The 18860-nt window shown below is 56.6% G+C and overlaps 2 protein-coding genes across 5 annotated transcripts in view; both read right to left on the bottom strand.

The window, feature by feature from the left end:
- Nucleotides 1-2690: 2690 nt before the first annotated feature.
- On the bottom strand, nucleotides 2691-4969 carry ARTN (artemin). Its single transcript, XM_027620605.2, is given in 5 exon segments — nucleotides 2691-3185; nucleotides 3188-3235; nucleotides 3306-3444; nucleotides 3782-3843; nucleotides 4908-4969. Coding segments are annotated over 4 exon segments (678 nt in total). The 5' UTR covers nucleotides 3842-3843; nucleotides 4908-4969; the 3' UTR covers nucleotides 2691-2754.
- Nucleotides 4970-8549: 3580 nt separating this feature from the next.
- Nucleotides 8550-18860, bottom strand: part of ST3GAL3 (ST3 beta-galactoside alpha-2,3-sialyltransferase 3) — a 179707-nt gene continuing 169396 nt past the window's right edge. For 2 of the 4 annotated variants that reach the window (XM_027620586.2, XM_027620595.2), the window contains 3 exons: nucleotides 15530-15676; nucleotides 15188-15334; nucleotides 8550-9701 (listed from right to left, as the gene is read on the bottom strand). In XM_027620586.2, coding sequence (XP_027476387.1) covers nucleotides 9612-9701; nucleotides 15188-15334; nucleotides 15530-15676 — 384 coding nt within the window. In that variant the 3' untranslated portion in view covers nucleotides 8550-9611. The remainder of the gene's footprint in view (nucleotides 9702-15187; nucleotides 15335-15529; nucleotides 15677-18860) is intronic. The other 2 variants (XM_027620576.2, XM_027620568.2) reach the window with 2 other exon arrangements.

Here is an 18860-nt window from a genome sequence, read left to right as displayed (position 1 = left end):
GTGGCTCAGTCAGTTAAACATCTGCCTTCAGCTTGGGTCATGATCTCAGAATCCTGGGATGGAGCCCCACGTCGGGCTCCCTGCTCAGTGGGGAGCATGCTTCTCCCTCTCCCTCTGCCTGCCACTCCCCCTACTTGTGCTCTCTATTTCTCTGTCAAATAAACAAATAAAATCTGAAAAAGAAAAAAAGAAAAAAAAGACTGGAGATAACAGAACCACCTGTGGCTCCCGGGTGGAAAGTGCTCTGCCTGGTGAGGTCATGTGACAGTGACCTCTGCTAAGTTGTAGGCAGAGAACCGCAGCTCTGGAGCTTGTTCCTTTGGGGGAAAGTGGCTTTATTATTATTATTTTTTAAAGAGGGATTTGGGTTCTTGTAGGACTGTGTTCTTCTTAGAGAAGGTATTGTTTCATCTGGGACTTTGTGAGATGTTGGGCATAATCTCTCTGGGGCCCAAAATGCAGCCTTGAGTTGGAGGGACCCTGCTTGCTCAAGGACCAGCAATCAGGACTGTTGAGAGCCAGCACCTTTGGCTTGGGTTCTGACCTGGCTCTCTTGCTGAGAGCAGTGTCAGAGGTGGCTTCAGTCTGTTGTCTCCCTTAAGTGGCTCTGAGAGCAGAGATGACCACTGAAGGGCAGGGCCTGAAGGGCTTGGGGGCTAGGCCAGGTTTTCAAGTCTTTCCAGTAGGGTCTCCCTGGGCCCAGTGACCCTGCTTGACGGGATGTCCCCCTTCATCCTCAACCAGGGCCCAGACCTCCATGAGGCATCTGCAAACTGTATGGCGCTGGTGCCATTTTCTTCCGGTGGGCGTCGGAAGGGCTGAAGACTGAGGATCCTCAATCAGTTTGGAGGCAGAGAGAGGGGGCAAGCGGGTGTTTGAAGGCAATGTGAGAGCACCAGAGTTTGGGGAGCATCTAGAACTGGGGCAGTGAACATGGAAGAGTGGAAGCAGAGGCCTGTTTCTCCTCCTTGACCCAGAATGCTCACAGCCCTCACTTTTGCCTGCTCCTTACTCTAGCGTGGGTGAAGGGGGCACTTGTGCCAAAGCAGCCAGGTACTTAGACAGTTTGGAAGGAATTTTGGTTAGCAGTGGCAGATGCCCAAGGGGTCCCACCCTCAGCTGGCTCACTCCCATGGTGCTCTCATGCACCCCTGGCTGCAGCTACTGCCCTTGTGCTCACAGCTGCCAAATCCATCTCCAGCCCAGCCCTCCCTCCTCAGCTCCAGACCAGCATACCGCTTCCTCCCGACAGCCCCTCTGGACACCCCAGCGTTCCTCACACTGGGCATCCTTTCCAAACGCAGGCCCTCATCTTATTTCCAAAGAACATCATATTGGACAAATTCATAGGACCCAGGAAACAGAGTTTCACAGGGACTTGCAGGAAAGCTCAGAGGGATTGCACTGACTTTTGCTAGATGACTCGGGGACACCGTGGAAGGCCAGGGTCAGCACTAACCTCTCCTTCCTTCCAAATGCAGGTGTGTACCTCTTAGCTTCTTGTCCTTTTTCATACCATCTGTCAAACTGAACTTCCATAATTATTGTCTGTCTCTCCTGAGTTAAGCTTAAGGGCAGGGATCATGTATCATGTCCCTTTCACTTCTGTATCTCCGGTGTCTACCTAGTGTCTGACATATAATAGGTAACTAATGAATACTTGTTGAATGAATAAATGAACATCCTTGTTCATCACTCAAAATGCAGGTCCCAATGGGGGGCCCTCAGTCCTTTCCTGCCCTTTTAGTCCCTTGATGCCCTCTGCTTCATTCCCCCGAAACCAGCTGCACCTTCTTCCCCTCCTGCAGCCTTTTCAGATGCTCTTTTGCCCTGGGTTGCCTCATGGATTGTGGGCAGTGAGGTCCCCATGCTGGATTGTCTATAAGCACAGGCAGTGTATGCACCTGTCAGTCAGGGTGCCCTGGAGGGTAGGACACAGATGAGTGACTGTGGGATGCGGCAATGTGTGGTTCTCTGTGTCATTACACAGTAAATGAGAACCCCCAGAATGTCTGATGTGACAAGGGTAGGGTTCTCTCCACCCGTAACTCCAGGTCCCAAGTGCTGGGGACGGTGCAGGGGGCTGTGAGCTGGCCTGTCGGGACTGGAGAACACACCTGTGCCACCCTCTCTGCCTGTGTTCTTGCCCCATGTCCCAGAGCTGCTGGGTTGCGGCAAGCAATGGACAATCCAGGCCAGGGCCTGTGATTGCTGAGTCAGCCTGAAGTGAGTGGGATGGCCAGCGCGTGATCCCCATCCAGCTGCTGTCACCCATCCGGCCCCGCTGCCCAGGAAAGGATCTGACAAACCACGGAAGTAAATAAATAACTTAGGAATAATAAATAGGGGTGTGGCTCCCACGAGTGAGTACAGGCCCCCGCGGGCAATGCGACTGCAGTGTGTCTCCTCCGATTCCGCGCCCCCCAGGGCCTGGGCTGAGGCTTGGGACCTCGGGCATGGCTGGGTTCTCCCGAGGACGAGTCCTGGGTCCGCGGCTGAGTCAGTGCCAGAGTCTGTGAGAAGCGGGCCCTAAGGTCTCCCAGGGTGAGGACCCTGGCGCGGCAGGTCAGTCGTCCCAACATCTCTCGAGGGCTCGTGGCCATCACTCCCCCGCTCCCCGGGGCTGAGGCCTCCATTTCTGGCCGAGCCCCCCCCCCCCCCCATTCCCCGGCCCCCGGGCTCTCCTGCGAGAGGGCCCCGCGGTGCGAGGAGCCGCGGGGAAGGGTGCAGTCCGGCAAGCCCTGGAGCGAGGTTTCAGCCCAGACAGCCGCAGGCAGTGGCCGACAGGCGGTCCACGGTCCTCCAGGTGCTGTTGACGTCCATGAAGGAGACCGCCTCGTAGCGCGTGGGGCGGCAGCACGGCTGGCTGACCGGCCGCGAGCCCGGGGGCGGCCGCAGGGCCCCGGCGCCCAGCAGGCTGGCCAGGCTGAGGTCGTGCGGGGAGCGCGCGCGGCGGCAGGAGCCGCTGCAGAAGCGGAAACGCACCAGCTCGTCGGAGCTGTGGCCCAGGCCGAGCGCGCGCACCGGCACCAGCTGCGAGCGCAGGCGGCAGCCCCGCGCCCCCTCCGTCCGCGCGCGGCTCCCCCGGCTCGCGCGGCCGTCCAGGCCCCCGGCTCGCGCCGCGCGGCCCCCGCGGGGCGGCGCGGGCGAGGGCGCGGGCGGCTGGGGCGCGGGCCGGGGCGGGTGGGCGGCGGCCGCCGGGCTCTTCCGCCGCACGTGCGGCCCGCGCGGCCCCCTGCAAGGAGACTGAGTCACGCTCCGGGTCCCGGGCCAGCCCCGCCCCGCCCCCTCGCCCTCTCACCTACCCGGCGGGTGGCCGGTGGGGGGCGCCGGGGCCGGAGCGGGGCTGAGGCGCGGGGCGGGAATGCGGGGCGCGGGGCCCAGGGAGGCCTCGGCGACGCTGCTCAGCAGGGCCAGAGCGGCCAGGGTTGGCCACAGGGCAGGCTGCGCGGAGACAGAAGTGGAGCCTCAGGGAGGAATAGGACATCCAGGTCGGCTCGGGGTGGAGGGAGCTCAGGAAGGGGCTCGGGCAGCGGGGATCAGGGAGAGGATGGGCGCTTAGTTGGGTGGGGGGAGCTCCCGGAGGGTTTAGGTTGGAGGATAGTGGGTCCGCTGCCTCAGGGAGCCCAGGGGAGAGATCATTGACTTTCCTCCTCACTCCTGGTCCCTCCTTGAGCATTTCCCCTTCCGCTTCTGTCTCCCGGCCAAGCCCTGCGCTTCCTCCCCAGTCAAACCACCTTTCCTCAATTCCAGGTGGCAGTCCCCTGGGAGAGCCACTCACCTGCCGCTTAGGCTGGGGCCAGTGGGGCAGCACAGAAGGGCTTCCACATCCGGGCTCCATTTCTGTCAATACCAGGACGGCCCATCAGCGTAGGCGACCTGCTCCCGTCCCCCCCCCCCCCCTCTTGAGGCAGCTTGGAGCATTGAGAGAGGAGTTATCCTTTGAGAAGATCATCCCTTCACTTCAGTGTCTCCAGACGAAGTACAAGGGGCTTGGACAGCTGGACTCAACCCAGGTAGAGAAGTAACTGCCTTGAGAACCTAACTGTGTGTTGGTGCTTTGCACCTGTTTCCCTCTTTCAGTCCTCACAACTCCATGAGGTAGAGGGCGGGTAAGACTCAGAGAAGCTCCGCGGCTGCCTACCATCCCAGGTCTCTTTCCCTGGGGCCTTGCTGCTCTGTCCTGCAGGGCTGGAGCTGCCAGGAGCAGCTGGAGAAAGGAGTAGTTGGACTCACTGGGTCCCACAGAGAGCTTTGACTCTATGTCACGAGCAGGAAGATGTGGCCTAGAGAAGATTTAGGGTGCTTGCTGTTGACCTATCTGATGTCAGCGACGCCCCGGCCTCAGCCTGTGTTGCCCACCCAGCGCTGCTGCACCTTGCTCCTCTGTGATCTCTCTGTCTGGACCCAGAGCCGCCAGAGTTCTCTCTTCTCAACCACAGATGGTCCCTCAAGAGCCAGCCGGTGATGGGGGCTGATGGGCCCCTCTAACATAGGGCCTGGGCTTGGCTCCCTGTGGCCACCAGGGGGCAGCATTGCCAAGCCTGCAGACTCAAAGGGGAGGTGGGCTTTTGGCTGCGCTCAAATAAACTCAGGGCTGAGCACCTCCCAGGAGGGCCCTCCAGGCCTCCACTTCAACCTGGTCTTTGAGAGCTGGTCCAGGTCTGTTCCCCTTCCAGCTTCCTGTGGGTCTGGCAGCCTGGCCCTGCTCCTCTTAAGTTTCCCCCAGGAGCCATCCTTCCTGAGCCCAGCCATCCTTTCTGAGCCCCACCAACCCTTTGGCGAACCCACCCTGGCTGGCATTCCCAACACCCCTCTGGGGCCCTAGAACCCTCTAGCTGGTCTGCCCTTGGGTCCCAGCTGTCACCATCCACCCCTACCCCATAGCACATAGAACGTCTGCATACCTGTGGACCAGACCTCCCCAGGCCTCCCCGGTGTGCTCCTCCAGGGCCAGGTGTGCTCTGCTAATTGAATCAGGCCTTGAGGGGCCGGGCTAGTGACTGTTCTCATTGACGGAGGGAAAGCCGGGCCAGGCAGCCTCAGTGACCCCCTGCACTAGGGGGAGCTCAGGAGCAGGTCTCTTGAGGGCAGGTCAGGCCCAGCCTCCCTCGTGGCAGGCTGGGGGCCACTTGGTCCACCAGTCCTTGCTTCCCCGCCCTTGCCGGCCGATACTCACCACAGGGGTCCTCCTCCGTGGTTCTTCTAGGCACCTTTCCTGGGACCAGTGCTGGGCTTTCCCCCGCAGCTTAAAAGGCTCATGCCCAGGACTGTGCACCTGGCAGCGCCTCTTTTAGCCAAAAGCGTGGCCCTGGCAGCCAGTGTGCGCCCTGTAGCGGCAGCGGGGCCTCACATTACAGCGGGCTAGCGCAGTCGATCAGTGACAGGGGGACTGAGGGGGCTGGGAGGGGCGGAGAGCTGTGCCTCCGGCCCAGGAGAGGGAGGACGTGGGAAAGGAGCGGAGGGGGAACTATCCCGCCCGCTCCCCTGAGCCCCAGGGCTGGGACAGGGGTGGGCCAACAGGTCGGCTTACCGCGGTGCAGGGCTCTGGGTCCGGGACGCAGTGAGGGCTGGGGCCCGAGGGACCTGCTGCTGGTGGAGCCCGTGGGCCGTGTCTGGGGGCCGGGCCCAACTCCATCCCTCAGCAGCCTCATGCCCGCCGCCATCCGGTGTCAAATTCCAGCCCCGGCGTCACCGGATCCCGGGGTGGGGCCCGGAGCGCCTCCGCCCAACCCCACCTTTCAGGGCTCACCTGGCCGCTCCACCTGCTGGGATCTGGCCCCCCCAGGTTACGCTAGGTCCCCCGAGCTGGGCGGGGGCGGCGGGGAGGAGACGCTGGGAAGGGACCCTGGTTCGCAGAGCGGAGAACCCGGGCGGCGGAGAGGCGCGGGAACTGGGCGTTCAGAGCTTGTAGACGCGCGAAGTAGGGAGTTGGGAGGCTGGGCTGAGAGCGGGGAGGGAGGGGACGGGCCGGTCCCTGCCTCGGCCGTGGGCCCTGAGATGGGTGCGGTTTCCTGGGCCCTGACTGGCCGACCCGCCGCGGCTGCTCCCCGCTATCTGGCCCACCGCTAGCTTCTTCTCTCAGCAGACCCACGGAACTTGTCGGGTCGGTGAGGTGCTGCGCCGGGGCTCTGGAGGCCCGACCCCGCTCCAGCCGCCCTGCCGCCCGCTGGCAAACATGGTGCTCCCCGGGCCCCGCAGGGGCAGTGCTGGTAGGAGCAGGGGCCCGGGCTGAGGAAGGGAGGGTCACAGAGGAGATGCACATGCACGGCTGGAGGGTAGTATTTCAGGTGCCTAATTACAGCAATTTGGCAGGTGAGCTGGAGGTTGAGTAATATGGATAGATGTAAGGGAAGGCCAGATCCTGTGTGTCATACTGGGGAGTCTGGACTTTATGGCAGTGGCCCTGGGGACCACTGAAGGGTTTCAGGCAGCAGAATGGTGCGACCAGACATGCATTGCAGTGACTGGCTGGTCTGGAGGAGACGTAAGGAGGTTGCTGGGGAGAGAGGGGTCTGAGGCAGAGACGTGGGGTGAGCAGAGGGCCGCAAGGCTTTTCAGACCATATCTTGAAAACTCAGTTGGAGGGGAGGGGGGTAGGGGGATGGGTTAGCCTGGTGATGGGTATTGAGGAGGGCACGTTCTGCATGGAGCACTGGGTGTTATGAACAAACAATGAATCATGGAACACTGCACCAAAAACTAATGATGTAATATATGGTGATTAACATAACAATAAAAAATTAAAATAAATAAATAAATAAATAAATAAAAAAAAAAAAAGAAAACTCAGTTGGAGCCTGATTGGATGGAATGAAGAGGTAGGACAGAGAGAGGCACGCCTTTGGCCGGGGTGACGATGTGGAGGGGCCGCATGCCGGAAGCTGGGCTTCCCTCAAGGAGGGCAGGTTGGGGACAGGAGCTCACGAGTTCAGTGTTGGATGTGTGGAGTTGGAAGGACCTGTGGATTACCCTAGTGGTAACGCTCAGGAAGTAGCTGAATGTTGTAGCCTGGAGCAAAGTGGGGAGAGCTGGGCTGAAGAGGGCAATCTGGGAATTGTCGACCAACTGACAGTTGGGAGCCATGGGTGGGGATGAAAGTGCTCAGGGGGCTTGTGTGGACCAGCCTATACCTTGTCTACGCATCAGAATCTCCTGTGGACCTTTAAAAACCACCCACATCTGGGCCCCAACCCAAACCTGAATCAGAATCTTGGGGTGGGCATGTGCAGATTTTCCAGCTTACACAGGTTAGTCTGGTGTATGGCCGGGGCCGAGAACCACTGCTTTGTGACAGCAGGTTCCGTACAGTGGAAGCCAGACCACGGAGAACTGCTGGGTGGTGGGGGGAGGTGGCTCTCCACAGGCCTGACAGAACCCCTGTGGGAAAGGGGACTGAGCAGTGAATAGCTCCTCTCTCTGCTGCTTCCTGCAACCTGGGACTTTTATCAACCATGGCTGCCTCTTGTAGGCCTGCAGCCTAGGCCCCGTACAACTCCAGGGGGCGCCATCCCCGTAGAATACAACGTGCACTGGAGTTGTGCCCTGTTTCCAGCAGCATCCCAAGGGAGTTCTGGGTGTGCCCGTCCCTCCGTCAGGGCCCGACTTTCCCCTCAGAGGAGGCGGTTTCTGCCTGAGGACAAACCACAGCAGTAAGGGGGTATGTGGGGCGCTGGTGGCCCTTGGGATGGCAAGCGAGAGGCAAGGGGGCCAGCCAGCCTCTCTTGGTGCCACAGTGGCAGCTCTGGCAGGAAGCTCACTCCATGCCTCTGATGCAGGGGTGTGTTTGTCCGGATCTCAGGCCTGCCTGGGGTCGCTGCGAGGGGAGCGATCAGATTCTAGGGCTCTCGGGGTGGGGGTGGGGGTGTTCTTTCCCACGTTTACCTGAGGGTGCCTAGAGCTGGGCTCTGCCTTTCTGTTCTGTGTGGGTAGAGGCGGGCTGTGGGGAGAGGGTGTGCCTTTGTGCTCGGGGTGGGGGTGGGGCATATTCTCTCCAGAGCTCAGCCTGGGGTGTCAGGAGCAAGTGTGGGCTGTGAGCCTCTCTCTGTCAGGGGGCTCAGCACATAGCTTTCTTGTGCTTGCAGGAATCTGTCCCCGCAGAACTGGGGCTCTGGGGACCTAGAGGTGCTGTCCCAGGGCCGTGGATTTCAACCCCCTGCCCTCTGGCTCCTTTAGGGTAGGGTAGACTCTGGGGCATGCCCTCATACCTCTGGTCTGCCTCTCTTATTTTTATTTTTTTTTAAGATTTTATTTATTTATTCATGAGAGACAGAGAGGCAGAGAGAGAGAGAGAGAGAAGCAGAGGGAGAAGCAGGCTCCCAAGGAGCAGGGAGCCCGATGCGGGACTCGATCCCAGGACCCTGGGATCAGGACCCGAGCCGAAGGCAGACGCTTAACCATCTGAGCCACCCAGGCGCCCTGGTCTGCCTCTCTTAAGGCCAAGAGGGTGCAGGACTGTGTGGGATGGGAGAGGCTTCCGAAGGCCCCCAGGTGGCTCCCCAGGTCCTGCAGTTGACAGAAGAAGAGAAAGGGACCGAGGAATCTGTGGGCTAGAGAGACGGCCGTGGGTTTAATGGAGTTGCTGAGGCCCCAGGGTCCTGCTTCTTCCAGGAGAGTCAGAGAAAGCAAGAGGAGGCCAGATTCAGGGAAGAGCTTTATTGCTTCCAGGATGGCTGCCCAGGGTGGCTGCCACAGCCTGGGTAAGGTCCTTGAGCCTCACTTCCCTCTGGTCCAGGCTGAAGGCAGAGCCCAAGGACCTGACAGTGTCGTTGCCAAAATCCAGAACAGCTGCCAAGTTGGTCCGTCCAGGCTGGGGCACTGTCCTGTGGATCAGCTGCAGCGGCGGGGGGGGTGGGGGGGCATTCCCATCACGCTAGGCCAGGCCTCGCCTCCCGAGCTCTGAACTTCTCTCTGCTTAACCCAGAGTCTGCCTTGTCGGCTTCAACGATGACTCCAGGGTTTCCCTGCGGCGTAGTTAGGGGCTGGTGCATGGGAATACCCCATCTTCTCCTCAAGAAAGGCCAAACATTGTCATGAGCTGGAGGGGGTTGGCATGAGATCCTGCCCACCTCCCTCTAGCCCCAAGCAGGGCACAGGCTAGTCACAGCACCCCCACTCTACAGGGAGCCCGACGGGCCCCCTAGTGGGCCTCTTTCTGCATGGCAAGTGGACCAAACTTGACATCTCCAACCTTATTTAAAAATAAATTATCCCTCCCCTCCCCCCTACCCAAATTCACAAAATGATAATACACCAAACACTGATTGGAGAAATGATTCCAGCAGCAGCCTTGCAGCCTGATGTCCACCTCCTGCATGCTGGGCCTGCTGGGCACAGCCGGCGGCCTCCCGGCCCTCTGGCTTCAAGGCCCCAGGCTGAGAATGAGGCTAAGTGCTGGTCTCTGGGGCTGGCCTCTGGGCAGACACAGCTCTGGCTGCCCTGCCGAGGCCTCGCCACCCCTGAGGCCACTTGGCACTGTCCTTCTCTGGGTCTGCAGACTCCTGCACCTTTCAGGCGGAGCCAGACCGAGGCCAATGGAGTGGGCAGGTGGCGGTGCTTGCTGCTTCCTCTTGGCGGTGCGAGGACCTCCGTGGCCGCGCGCTGGGCCCACCTCAGATGCCGCTGGTTAGGTCAGTGATGACTCGTGCTTTCACCAGCTTCCGCAGAAACTCTTTCTCCCGCTGGATATTGTGTGTCCAGGACTGAAAGGAAAGGCACAGGGAAGGGATGAGTGGAGCTCGGTGCTCTCTTCTGCCCACCGCTCGCCCAGTGCTCTGTGACTGGGAAATCTGCTCACCCTCCTCCCTTCCCAGAACCCCTTTCCCCGCCCTACAAGAACTCTGCCTCTCCTCTTCTTCCAAGTCTTCGAAGATGGAGGCCTTCCGACCCTGTTCCCCCAGACGTCACCTCCTTGTCTGGCAGCGCGTCCAGGGCACCTAGGTCCTAGGCACCCTGAGGGCAGGCCACGTGAGCCAGTGAGAGCTGGCCCAGGCCTGGGGGGTGCGCCCTGCTGGAAGGAGAACCGCGTGGGATGGCTTAGTCATCCTCCGGCCTGATGCAGCGCGGTCTCCAGGCTGATGAAATCCTGCCTCCCAGATCGGAGAAGCCAGGGGGCCCGAGGACAAGCAGCTCACCTTTCTGTGAATGTGGAAATGACAGGGAAGATGCTGCCTTCTGGGCTTTCCTGGGCGAAGCCTGCACCCAGGCTCAGGCTCTGTCCTGTCCCCAGTACTTGCACCAGGAGGCTCTGGTGGCGAGGTCTCTCAAAGAATGAGAAAGGACTGACTGACTCAGGGAAAGCGGACAGCCTCTCCGCAGTCCGTACACCCCTGACCGCTCTGCAGGAACCCCACCGCGGTGTGCTGGCTGGTGCGGAGGACCCAGGGCTCTGTCCTGGCCCTATTCTCATCCAGGCAACTTTCTCCAGCTTGCCAAATCTCTTCAATCAGAAACGCAGGCCAAATTCCCTGTATCCTCTGACTATGCCCTTCGACTTCTTGGGCTAACCACGAAGCCGGCCACCCCTAAGGACAGGGTCCCTCAGACACATCTCAAACAGTGACCGTTTCTTCTCCCCCACTCCACGCTCCATGGCACCTGGAAGGTCTGCAGGGTCTGCCTCCTCTCTCAATCGCTGCGACTACACGACTGTCCCTCCAAACTCCCTAAAACCTCCGGCTCCCTCGAGGCTCCTGTCATGACACTCTGCTGTCTGAACTGTCCCCTCCTGTTGCAGACTCCCAGCGTGCTCTGCCCTCATCCCTCGAAGAGTCAATCATCTGGCACACTGTCTCTCTTTGAAGGCAGGGACTGTTTGGCTGACACAGTAGGTGCTCAATAAAGATGTGTGGAATGAAATTCGATTTTGTGGGTTCAGAACACAGAGGCTTGGAGGAATGGCAGGGCCAGGAGTCGAACAGATGTGTAAACTTATACTGCTCTTTCCTTATGTCTCCCCTTCATCACCCCCAGGAAGAAGCAACCAATCTGATGGGTTAGTTTCAAGAACACCCACTGGGAGTCACCGATGGTTGAAAGCTCAGTGGAAGAATGGACATTGTTTTTATTTTTTATTTTATTTTAGATTTTATTTATTTATTTGAGAGAGAGAGAGAGAGAGAGAGAGAGAAACAGCATGAGAGGGGAGAGGGTCAGAGGGAGAAGCAGGCTCCCCGCTGAGCCGGGAGCCCGATGTGGGGCTCGATCCCAGGACTCCGGGATCATGACCTGAGCCAAAGGCCGTCGCTTAACCAACTGAGCCACCCAGGCGCCCCTGGTCATTGTTTTTAAAGTTTATTTATTTATTTATTTATTTTTACATTAATCTCTACACCCACTGTGGGGCTCGCACTCATGAACCCGAGTTGCATGCTCTTCCAACTGAGCCAGCCAGGCACCCCAATACTGGACATTTTTTGTGATAGTAAGGAATTATTAATTTTTTTAGGTGTGATAATGGTATTGTGATAATATTTTAAAAGTTATCTTTGAGTGAAAGCTACTGAAATATTTATGGTTGGAATGATATGGTATTTGGGACTTATTTCCAAATAATCAGTGGGGAGGGGTGCATGAGAGGAAGAACAGATGAACACTGGCCATGTGCTGCTAACAGGGAAGTGGGTGACAGGTGCCTGAAAGTTCATCATATTATTTTCTACATTTATGAATATGTTTGACAGTGTCCATAATAAAAGAGTAAACAAAAAGTTGGGCCCTGGGCTGTAGCTCTTAGACCAGGCAAGGCCTTCTCATTCTCCCTTCCATGCAGACGGCACAGGAGCTTACCAGAGCTGTCTATACCGTGTTGTCTACACCACCTACGGGCTGGGGCAGAATTCTGGCAGTCCTGGGTCCCCAGCCACAGCAGGACCCTTGATTCTGGATGCAGCTGTCCTTCTGACAGCTCTTTTCCGTCTCCATCTCTGGCTCCTCGTCCTTCGCCCAGTCATTAAACCCTGGTGCTGCCCTGACTGCCTGCGCTTTGTACTCTACTGGCCGCAGATCTGAACCGGCAGCTGGGCTCACAACTCACAAATGGACATTTCCAGCCCGAGCTTCTCTGCCGGGTCGCACAGTCCCGTGTGAGCCCACTTGGGCCCTGAGCAAGCTGCTGCTCTATCCCCTTCCTCCTCCTTCTCGTCCAGGCTTCCCCGGAGCACGTACTGGGCACCATGCCTGCCTCTCCGCACTACCTTTACTCCCTGAGCAGCCACTGGCCTTCGAAGCTGCTCTTCCCACCGTCTGCGGGGCCCCCCTCACTGGTGCAGCCACTGGCCATTTCCCAGTGCTCCTCTTACTGGACTTCTCTCGACAGCGCCTGACGTGGGGGACAGTCCCCGAACGCTGCTCCCTTGGTCTCCATGACCCTGCACCTTCCTAACTCCTCCCTACCTTCGCTCCGTCTCCTCTCCGAACTCCTTTGATGCATCTTTCTCTGGATGTCCCCCAGCACGGAACCCATGCTCCGCTTGTCTCCACGGCCCGCCCCCTCCTGCTGGGCCTGGAGAACGGGCCCCTGGGCCGAGCGGAGGGAAGTGGTGTTGGGGCCAGGGTGCTGAAAACGGTTCACCTGCTTCCTGCAGACCCTCAAGGTGGACAGCAGGGATGCTAAACCCAGGCACCGGCATTTCCAGTGAATCTTTGGCCAGGATACCGGGAGGAAATGGTGATAAGTGTGGATAAAACATTAATAACAGCGGGGCGCCTGGGGGGCTCAGTCGTTATGCATCTGCCTTCGGCTCGGGTCATGATCCCAGGGCCCTGGGATCGAGCCCCGCATCGGGCTCCCTGCTCTGCAGGAAGCCTGCTTCTCCCTCTCCCACTCTCCCTGCCTGTGTTCCCTCCTTCCCTGTCTCTCTCTCTGTCAAGAAATAAAATCTTCAAAAAAATAAATTTAAAAAACCATTAATAATAACAGCTAACATTTATGAGTGCTTACTATGTGCCAGGCTGGTTTTTTTGTTTTTACACATTATCATATCTAATCTTCCCCAAACCTAGGGGGTGGGTGCTATCATTCTCCCCTTACTGAGAAGGAAAGAAAGGTTCTAAACCCAGGCCATTTGATCTCATAGCTTGAAGTCCCCAGCACCCTGCGTGGGGCGGGCACAGTCGATGTCGTGAGCCTCAAGCCAGCCACTTTCAGAGATAATGGCGGGGGGCAGTTTGGCCCAGAAATTGAAGAAGAAAGGGAACAGGCTCCACCAGAGGGTTTCAGGGAAGGTGCAGTCCTCCCTCATTGCCGCACTGAGACAAGACCTACGGATTGAAAATGCGGTCTCTTTTCTGCCTTCTCCTTGCCCCTGAACAGTTCCTGGTCAGGAGCCTGCATCTCTTGCCTAGGCTGCTGGGACAGCGGCCCGGCTGGATCGATCTGCCTCGCGCCCCTCTGTTTCGTGCTGCAGCCACAGCAACCTACTGCATGCTACTCTACAGCCCAAGAGCTTCCCGTGGCTCCTCCTGGCCTTCAGAGCAGAGCCCCAACTCCTCACCATGGCCCACGAAGCCCTGCGTGAGCTGGTTATGGCCTCGCACCCTCCGCCTGGGGCTCTGACGCAAAGTTCACATAAACGGGAGTCTGTAAGAGGCCAAAGATACAAGCAAACAGAAGCCAGGAGACAGGCGATGGCTGTGCTGGTGGTTCAGAGTGGGGGCTGGCAAGGCCGAGAAAGCAAGAAGATATACGAAGAGACACAGATGGAAAGACCAACGGGCTCCTGGCAACAAGGAGGCAGGTCTGGAACCACTGCCGAGGGGGGTGGCATCGGTCAGGAGCTGTCCTAACCCTGGGACAGGCCCCCCACCCTGAACCCCATTCCAGGCTACCCTGGGGGCCCTGCCATAAAGTCGTTCCTGGTTTCCCAAGTCTCTCTTAAATTCCTGCAATAACTTCTCATTGCTTGAGGTGGCCTGAGCGAGCAACACACGTGCAATCATACAGAAGGGAACTCAAGCCACGGACGGGGATGTCAAGCTCCCAGAGAACGTGGACAGTGAGAAGACCGTCCAGGACAGAGCCCTAGTGAGTGCTGACTCTTTCGGGGTGGACTGAAATCAAGGACGCTGAGGAAGAGAACGAGAGAGACCGGCAAGTGAAGTGAGAGGAACACCAGAGATTAAGGACTCGCAAGTCTGAGCAGGAAAAGTTTCAAAGAGGAAGGAGTGGTCAACATAAAAAGTTTCTGAGAGGTCAGGAAGGATGAGGCTTACACGTGCCCACTGGATTTGGCAGGCTTGAGCGGAGTCACTGTGACCTTAGCGGGAGTCATGGGGAAGGGGGAAGTCAGGCTGTGAGGGAGTGAGGAGGGCAGAGGGGACGAGCCCGCAGGAGGTGCCGGAGTCCCCGCTGCAGCCTGTTTTCCCACTGGACGTGGGGGGCAGAGAGGGGGCCAGGGCTCTGGGTTGGAGGAGGGCGTGTGAAAGGTGATGAGCAGGAAGGAGGGCTGGCTGAGATGGGAACCCCTACATTTATAGAACTAGGAATCTGCACAGAGGGGAGGCGTCCTCCAACACCCCCTCCTCCCCACCCCCCCATTCGGGAGCAGAGAAGCTGCTCAGAGCGCTGGCCCCAGGAGGGGACTGTAAGAGGGGTTCACAGGGGCTCTGGATGTGAAGGCAGAGATGCTGTCAGAAGAGGCTGACTGCCAGCCCCGAGACCCGGAATGCTTCTTGAACATGAAGGCACCTGGACATATGGATCACCTGGGAAGCCATTCTGGGTGATCAAGAGCATCAGTGCTTCAGGTCTTCCTTCACAGGGGAGGGCAGAGGGGTACAGGAACCGTCTCGGCACAGAGAGGCAAGGTCTCGGGTGGTTTGAGGGGGCATGGACGTCTTCTGGGGGAAGACAGGGCTTTCGATGGAGGAGATGGCTCTGAGCTGGTGCCAGGATTAGCATATGGCATTTGGGAACAGCAAGGATGAGGCAGGTGCACGAAAAGGGCAGGGAGAGGGCCAGGGAGGGAACGTTCGGGGCAAGAAGGGTGGGGAAGGAGGCGCTAGGTTCAGGGGCACAGAGGATGCGTGGTGACCAGAGACCTGAAGGCAGGGATGGACCTCCAGTGACCCAACTTTGCGAACTCTGGGCAGCCGGACCAGCCACTGGCTCACCCCTTTCCATTGGTTTGTGCTGGGAGCACCCCTCCCTCGGCCCTGCCCAGGGATGCCCCCCCACCCAGCCCAGCACCTCTTTGATGGCTGCCATGCGCACGGTCTCATAGTAGTGCAGGGGTGCATTGGGCGTGCTCATGTCGTAGCCAAAGCCTGCGACTGCCACCTCGTCACAGCCGTGTAGTGCCATGGTCACTGCCACACTGCCAAGGGTCGGGATGTTCTGGAGGGAACAGAGGAGGTACAGAATTCAGCTGGAGAACTGAGCCAGGCTGAGACCCTTAGCCGCACTCAGCAGAGCTGAGCTCCATTTCTGAGGACTAGGCCCCCTGCCCCTCACCCTGCCACCCTGTCCTCCCTTCCCAAGGCATCTCTGACCCTGCTCCCCGTGCCCTCTCCCAGGGCCCCGCTATCTCACCCCGCGGCCCATGAGGCCATTGTTGAAGGGCAGTCCGATGAGGGTGAAGGCGGCCTCCTGGATGAAGTATGGGTTGAGGATGCGAATCTCAGGGGGCTCCTTGGGCACCCGCGTGGCCACGGACTTCCAGAAGCCATCCGATGCACTCTGCAGACACAGCGTAAGCGGGCGTGAGCTGGGCACACAGCTCGCCATGGGACCGTGTGTGTGTGGCACGGCCCCAAGTGTGTACAGGCATACGAAACAAGTGGGGCATGATGTATAATATACTGGGGAACCCGGGGCATAAACACCCTGGCAGAGGGATGAGCTGGTGTGTTGGTGTCAGCGGTGGGGGGGACGACACAGGATGTATGAAAGAGACAAGAGTATGTGGTGGGGGACAGTGAGCACATGGTGTGGCACAGAGTATAAGGGAGGACACAGAGTGAACTGCAGGGCAGGGGCACACAGGGTGGTGCCCTGAGGTGTGCTGTTCTGGTCTGAGGGGCTTCCTGGATCAGCAGGAGGACCCAGCAGCCCAGCTGTCCCCTCCCCTTTGCAGTTAACTGAGGGGCCACGAGGAGCCTGCCCGCTCTCTCCTAACTGCTCTGCTGGGCTCGCCTCCTTTCCCTTCCGCTGTCTCTCCTTGCTTTCAGTCAACTGTTCTAAAGTGAACCTGAAAAATAAGGACAGAACGTGAGCTAGTAAGGCACAGTAGAACACAGTATGCCACTGATTAGCAGTGGGTGACTTTAGGCAAGTGACAAGCTCTCAGGGCTTTAGTGTCTTTAACTGCAAAGTGGAGATCTCAGGGAGCCCAGTCCTGTACGGGAAAGGCATCAGCTCTCAAACCTGACATCCCAGCATCCATTCCAGGGCCACAACGTCCCCTCTGGACTCTCTGCCTTCCTCCAGTCCCCAGCCCTACCTTTGTGTCCAGTACACGAGCCCTTTCTGATCTAGTCCCTGAAGTCGGTCACTCTAGGGAGCTTTCCTGTGAGCTCCTTCAGCCCCCTGCCCCTTGCCCTTCTACTGCCCCAGCCTCAGGAACCCCTGAACTTGGGCTCGATCCATTCAGCCACCTTTTCCACCCTTACAGCTGGACTCTTGACTACTGTTGGGAGAGAACTGCACCAATCCTGCAGACTGGAGGCATTACCAAGCCCAGGGACTCTAACCTGGTATCTCAGGGTGTTTGTTATTTGCCTAGAAAACCTAAAAAAACCCAACTCAACTTAGAATGGAGAGAATAATTTAGTAATGGGATGTGCACTCCAATAGGAAACAATCACCAGATATAATACAAAGGAGATCCCATTTGCAATCCTAATGAAAAATATCAAATACTGAGCAACAGACTTAAAGATATGTTACCTGTAATAACAATTTAAAAAACCTATAATCATTTATTGAGAGATATAAAAAGATGACTTGAAAAAAAAAACGGGAGAGACAAACTGTTTTTGGATGGGAAGGCTGAATACTAGCACAATGCCAACTCTGCCCAGATTCATGTAGGCTTAACAGAAGTCTAAGAAAAATCCCAGTAGGACCTTTGAAATTTACCAAAAGGATTCCAAAAACCCATCCAAAATATTTAACAGGTAAAATAGCCCCCAAATTTAAAAATTAGATATTAGAGTATATTATGAACTTGCAATTGTTGAGACATTGGTAGATGTATAAGAATCAACACAAAGATCAATGAAACAAGACAACCCAGAAGCAGAGCAATATAGACATATGTATGTATCAGCTTAGGTTATGATAAAGGAAGCTTCACCGTCGGTGGGCACAAGATGATTTTCTCAGCAAGTGGTATCTGAAAATTGGCTCTTTAGAAAAAAGATCCTTTTACTTCCTCTCCTCACACTGTACCCAAAATAACTAAATGCTGAAAAAGCAAAACTAAAAGAAAATTGAGGTGTATACTTTATAACTGAACTTTTGACATGTTAATGTTAGAAATAAATTAAAAAAACAGATTTTGACTTTGTAAACATTTTTAAGGGCTTTAGTATATCAAAAACAGAATAAGTAAAATTATGAAGGAAACAAAAAAGTGAGAAACATTTTGTCAAAAATAAGACATATTTTAAAAATTCATGAAAAAAATTAATGGGACACCACAAAAGTAGGAAAAGAACACAAAATAAGGTTAATAAGCATAAACAAACTCAGTAGTGACAAAGAGACGCAAATTAAAATAAGATGCTCTTTGTTATCTCTAAAATGTGTGTGTGTGTGTGTGTGTGTGTGTGTGTGTTGTGTGTGTGTGTGTGTGTGTGTGTGTGTGTGTGTGTGTGTGTGTGTGGTGTGTGTGTGTGTGTGTGTGTGTGTGTGTGTGTGTGTGTGTGTGTGTCTGGGTATGTATCTTGGTGCCTGTGGTGGTTGGCACGCCCCGGCGGGATTCTCCTGCATTGCTATAGGAGTAAAATCGGTAGAGCCTTTCAAAAAAGCAACCTGACAATATGTATCAAAAGCCTCAAGGCTGTTTTTATATCTGCTGACTGCAACATTTCTCTTCTGAAAGTAATCAGAATGGTGAAGACCTTTGTAAAAAGCTGTTTACTCCAGTGTTGTTTATAAAATGCAATTCAAACCAGAGGAAAATCCAGAAATATACAGCAGAGGTTTGGTTAAATGATCCATCTCTATAACTGAATGTTACAGACATCAAAAGTATGTTTTCTAAGAACCATGTCACCAGCATGTATCATAACTTAGTGAACCAGTCCGCTGTTGCTGGATGTGGTTTGTGGTTTCTCCAGATCTGCTCCGTCTCCTCTTCTCCTCTCTGTATGTTCTTCCATGTCTTCTACTATCTGTTCTCTCCTCTACTATCCACCCCATCTTCCAAATCAGATACCCAGGAATCCACACTGGATTCTTCATGTCTCCAGCCCATCCTGGCTTACTGGTCATCTGCTTCTTTTGAGTCTATCTTCTCAGAATCCCACAGACCCAAAGGCAGGGACCACAGGACCCGGTAGGAAGGGTAGAGATGGCCAAGATCTTAGGCGGACGTGGGGAGGAGCTCCTGCTGAGAGGGCCAGGTGTGGACTGAAAGGAATGCGGGTTCCAGCTTGTGCTGGGCCCCTGTCCCCTCTGTGGAGCCTGGCAGGCCCCAACGGTTCCCCACCCGGGGTTCCCGCCCATGCCTGCCCCCCCACACCTGAAGAGCAGGAGGCACAGGGGCTGCTCAGGAGAGCCAGGAATGGACACAGCGGGGGAGGCAGGGGGGGCGAGGCTCCCAGCTAGTTTTCCCAGACCATACCTGTTTACATCTCCTCCACTTTTCACCCACTTCACAGGTACAGACCCCAAGAAGAAGCAACATGCTCGATCA

This window comes from Zalophus californianus, chromosome 4, assembly GCF_009762305.2.
Source record: "Zalophus californianus isolate mZalCal1 chromosome 4, mZalCal1.pri.v2, whole genome shotgun sequence".
NCBI lineage: Eukaryota > Metazoa > Chordata > Mammalia > Carnivora > Otariidae > Zalophus > Zalophus californianus.
Note: the sequence above shows the minus strand (reverse complement) of the source record. Positions and strands in the feature narration are given on the sequence as shown.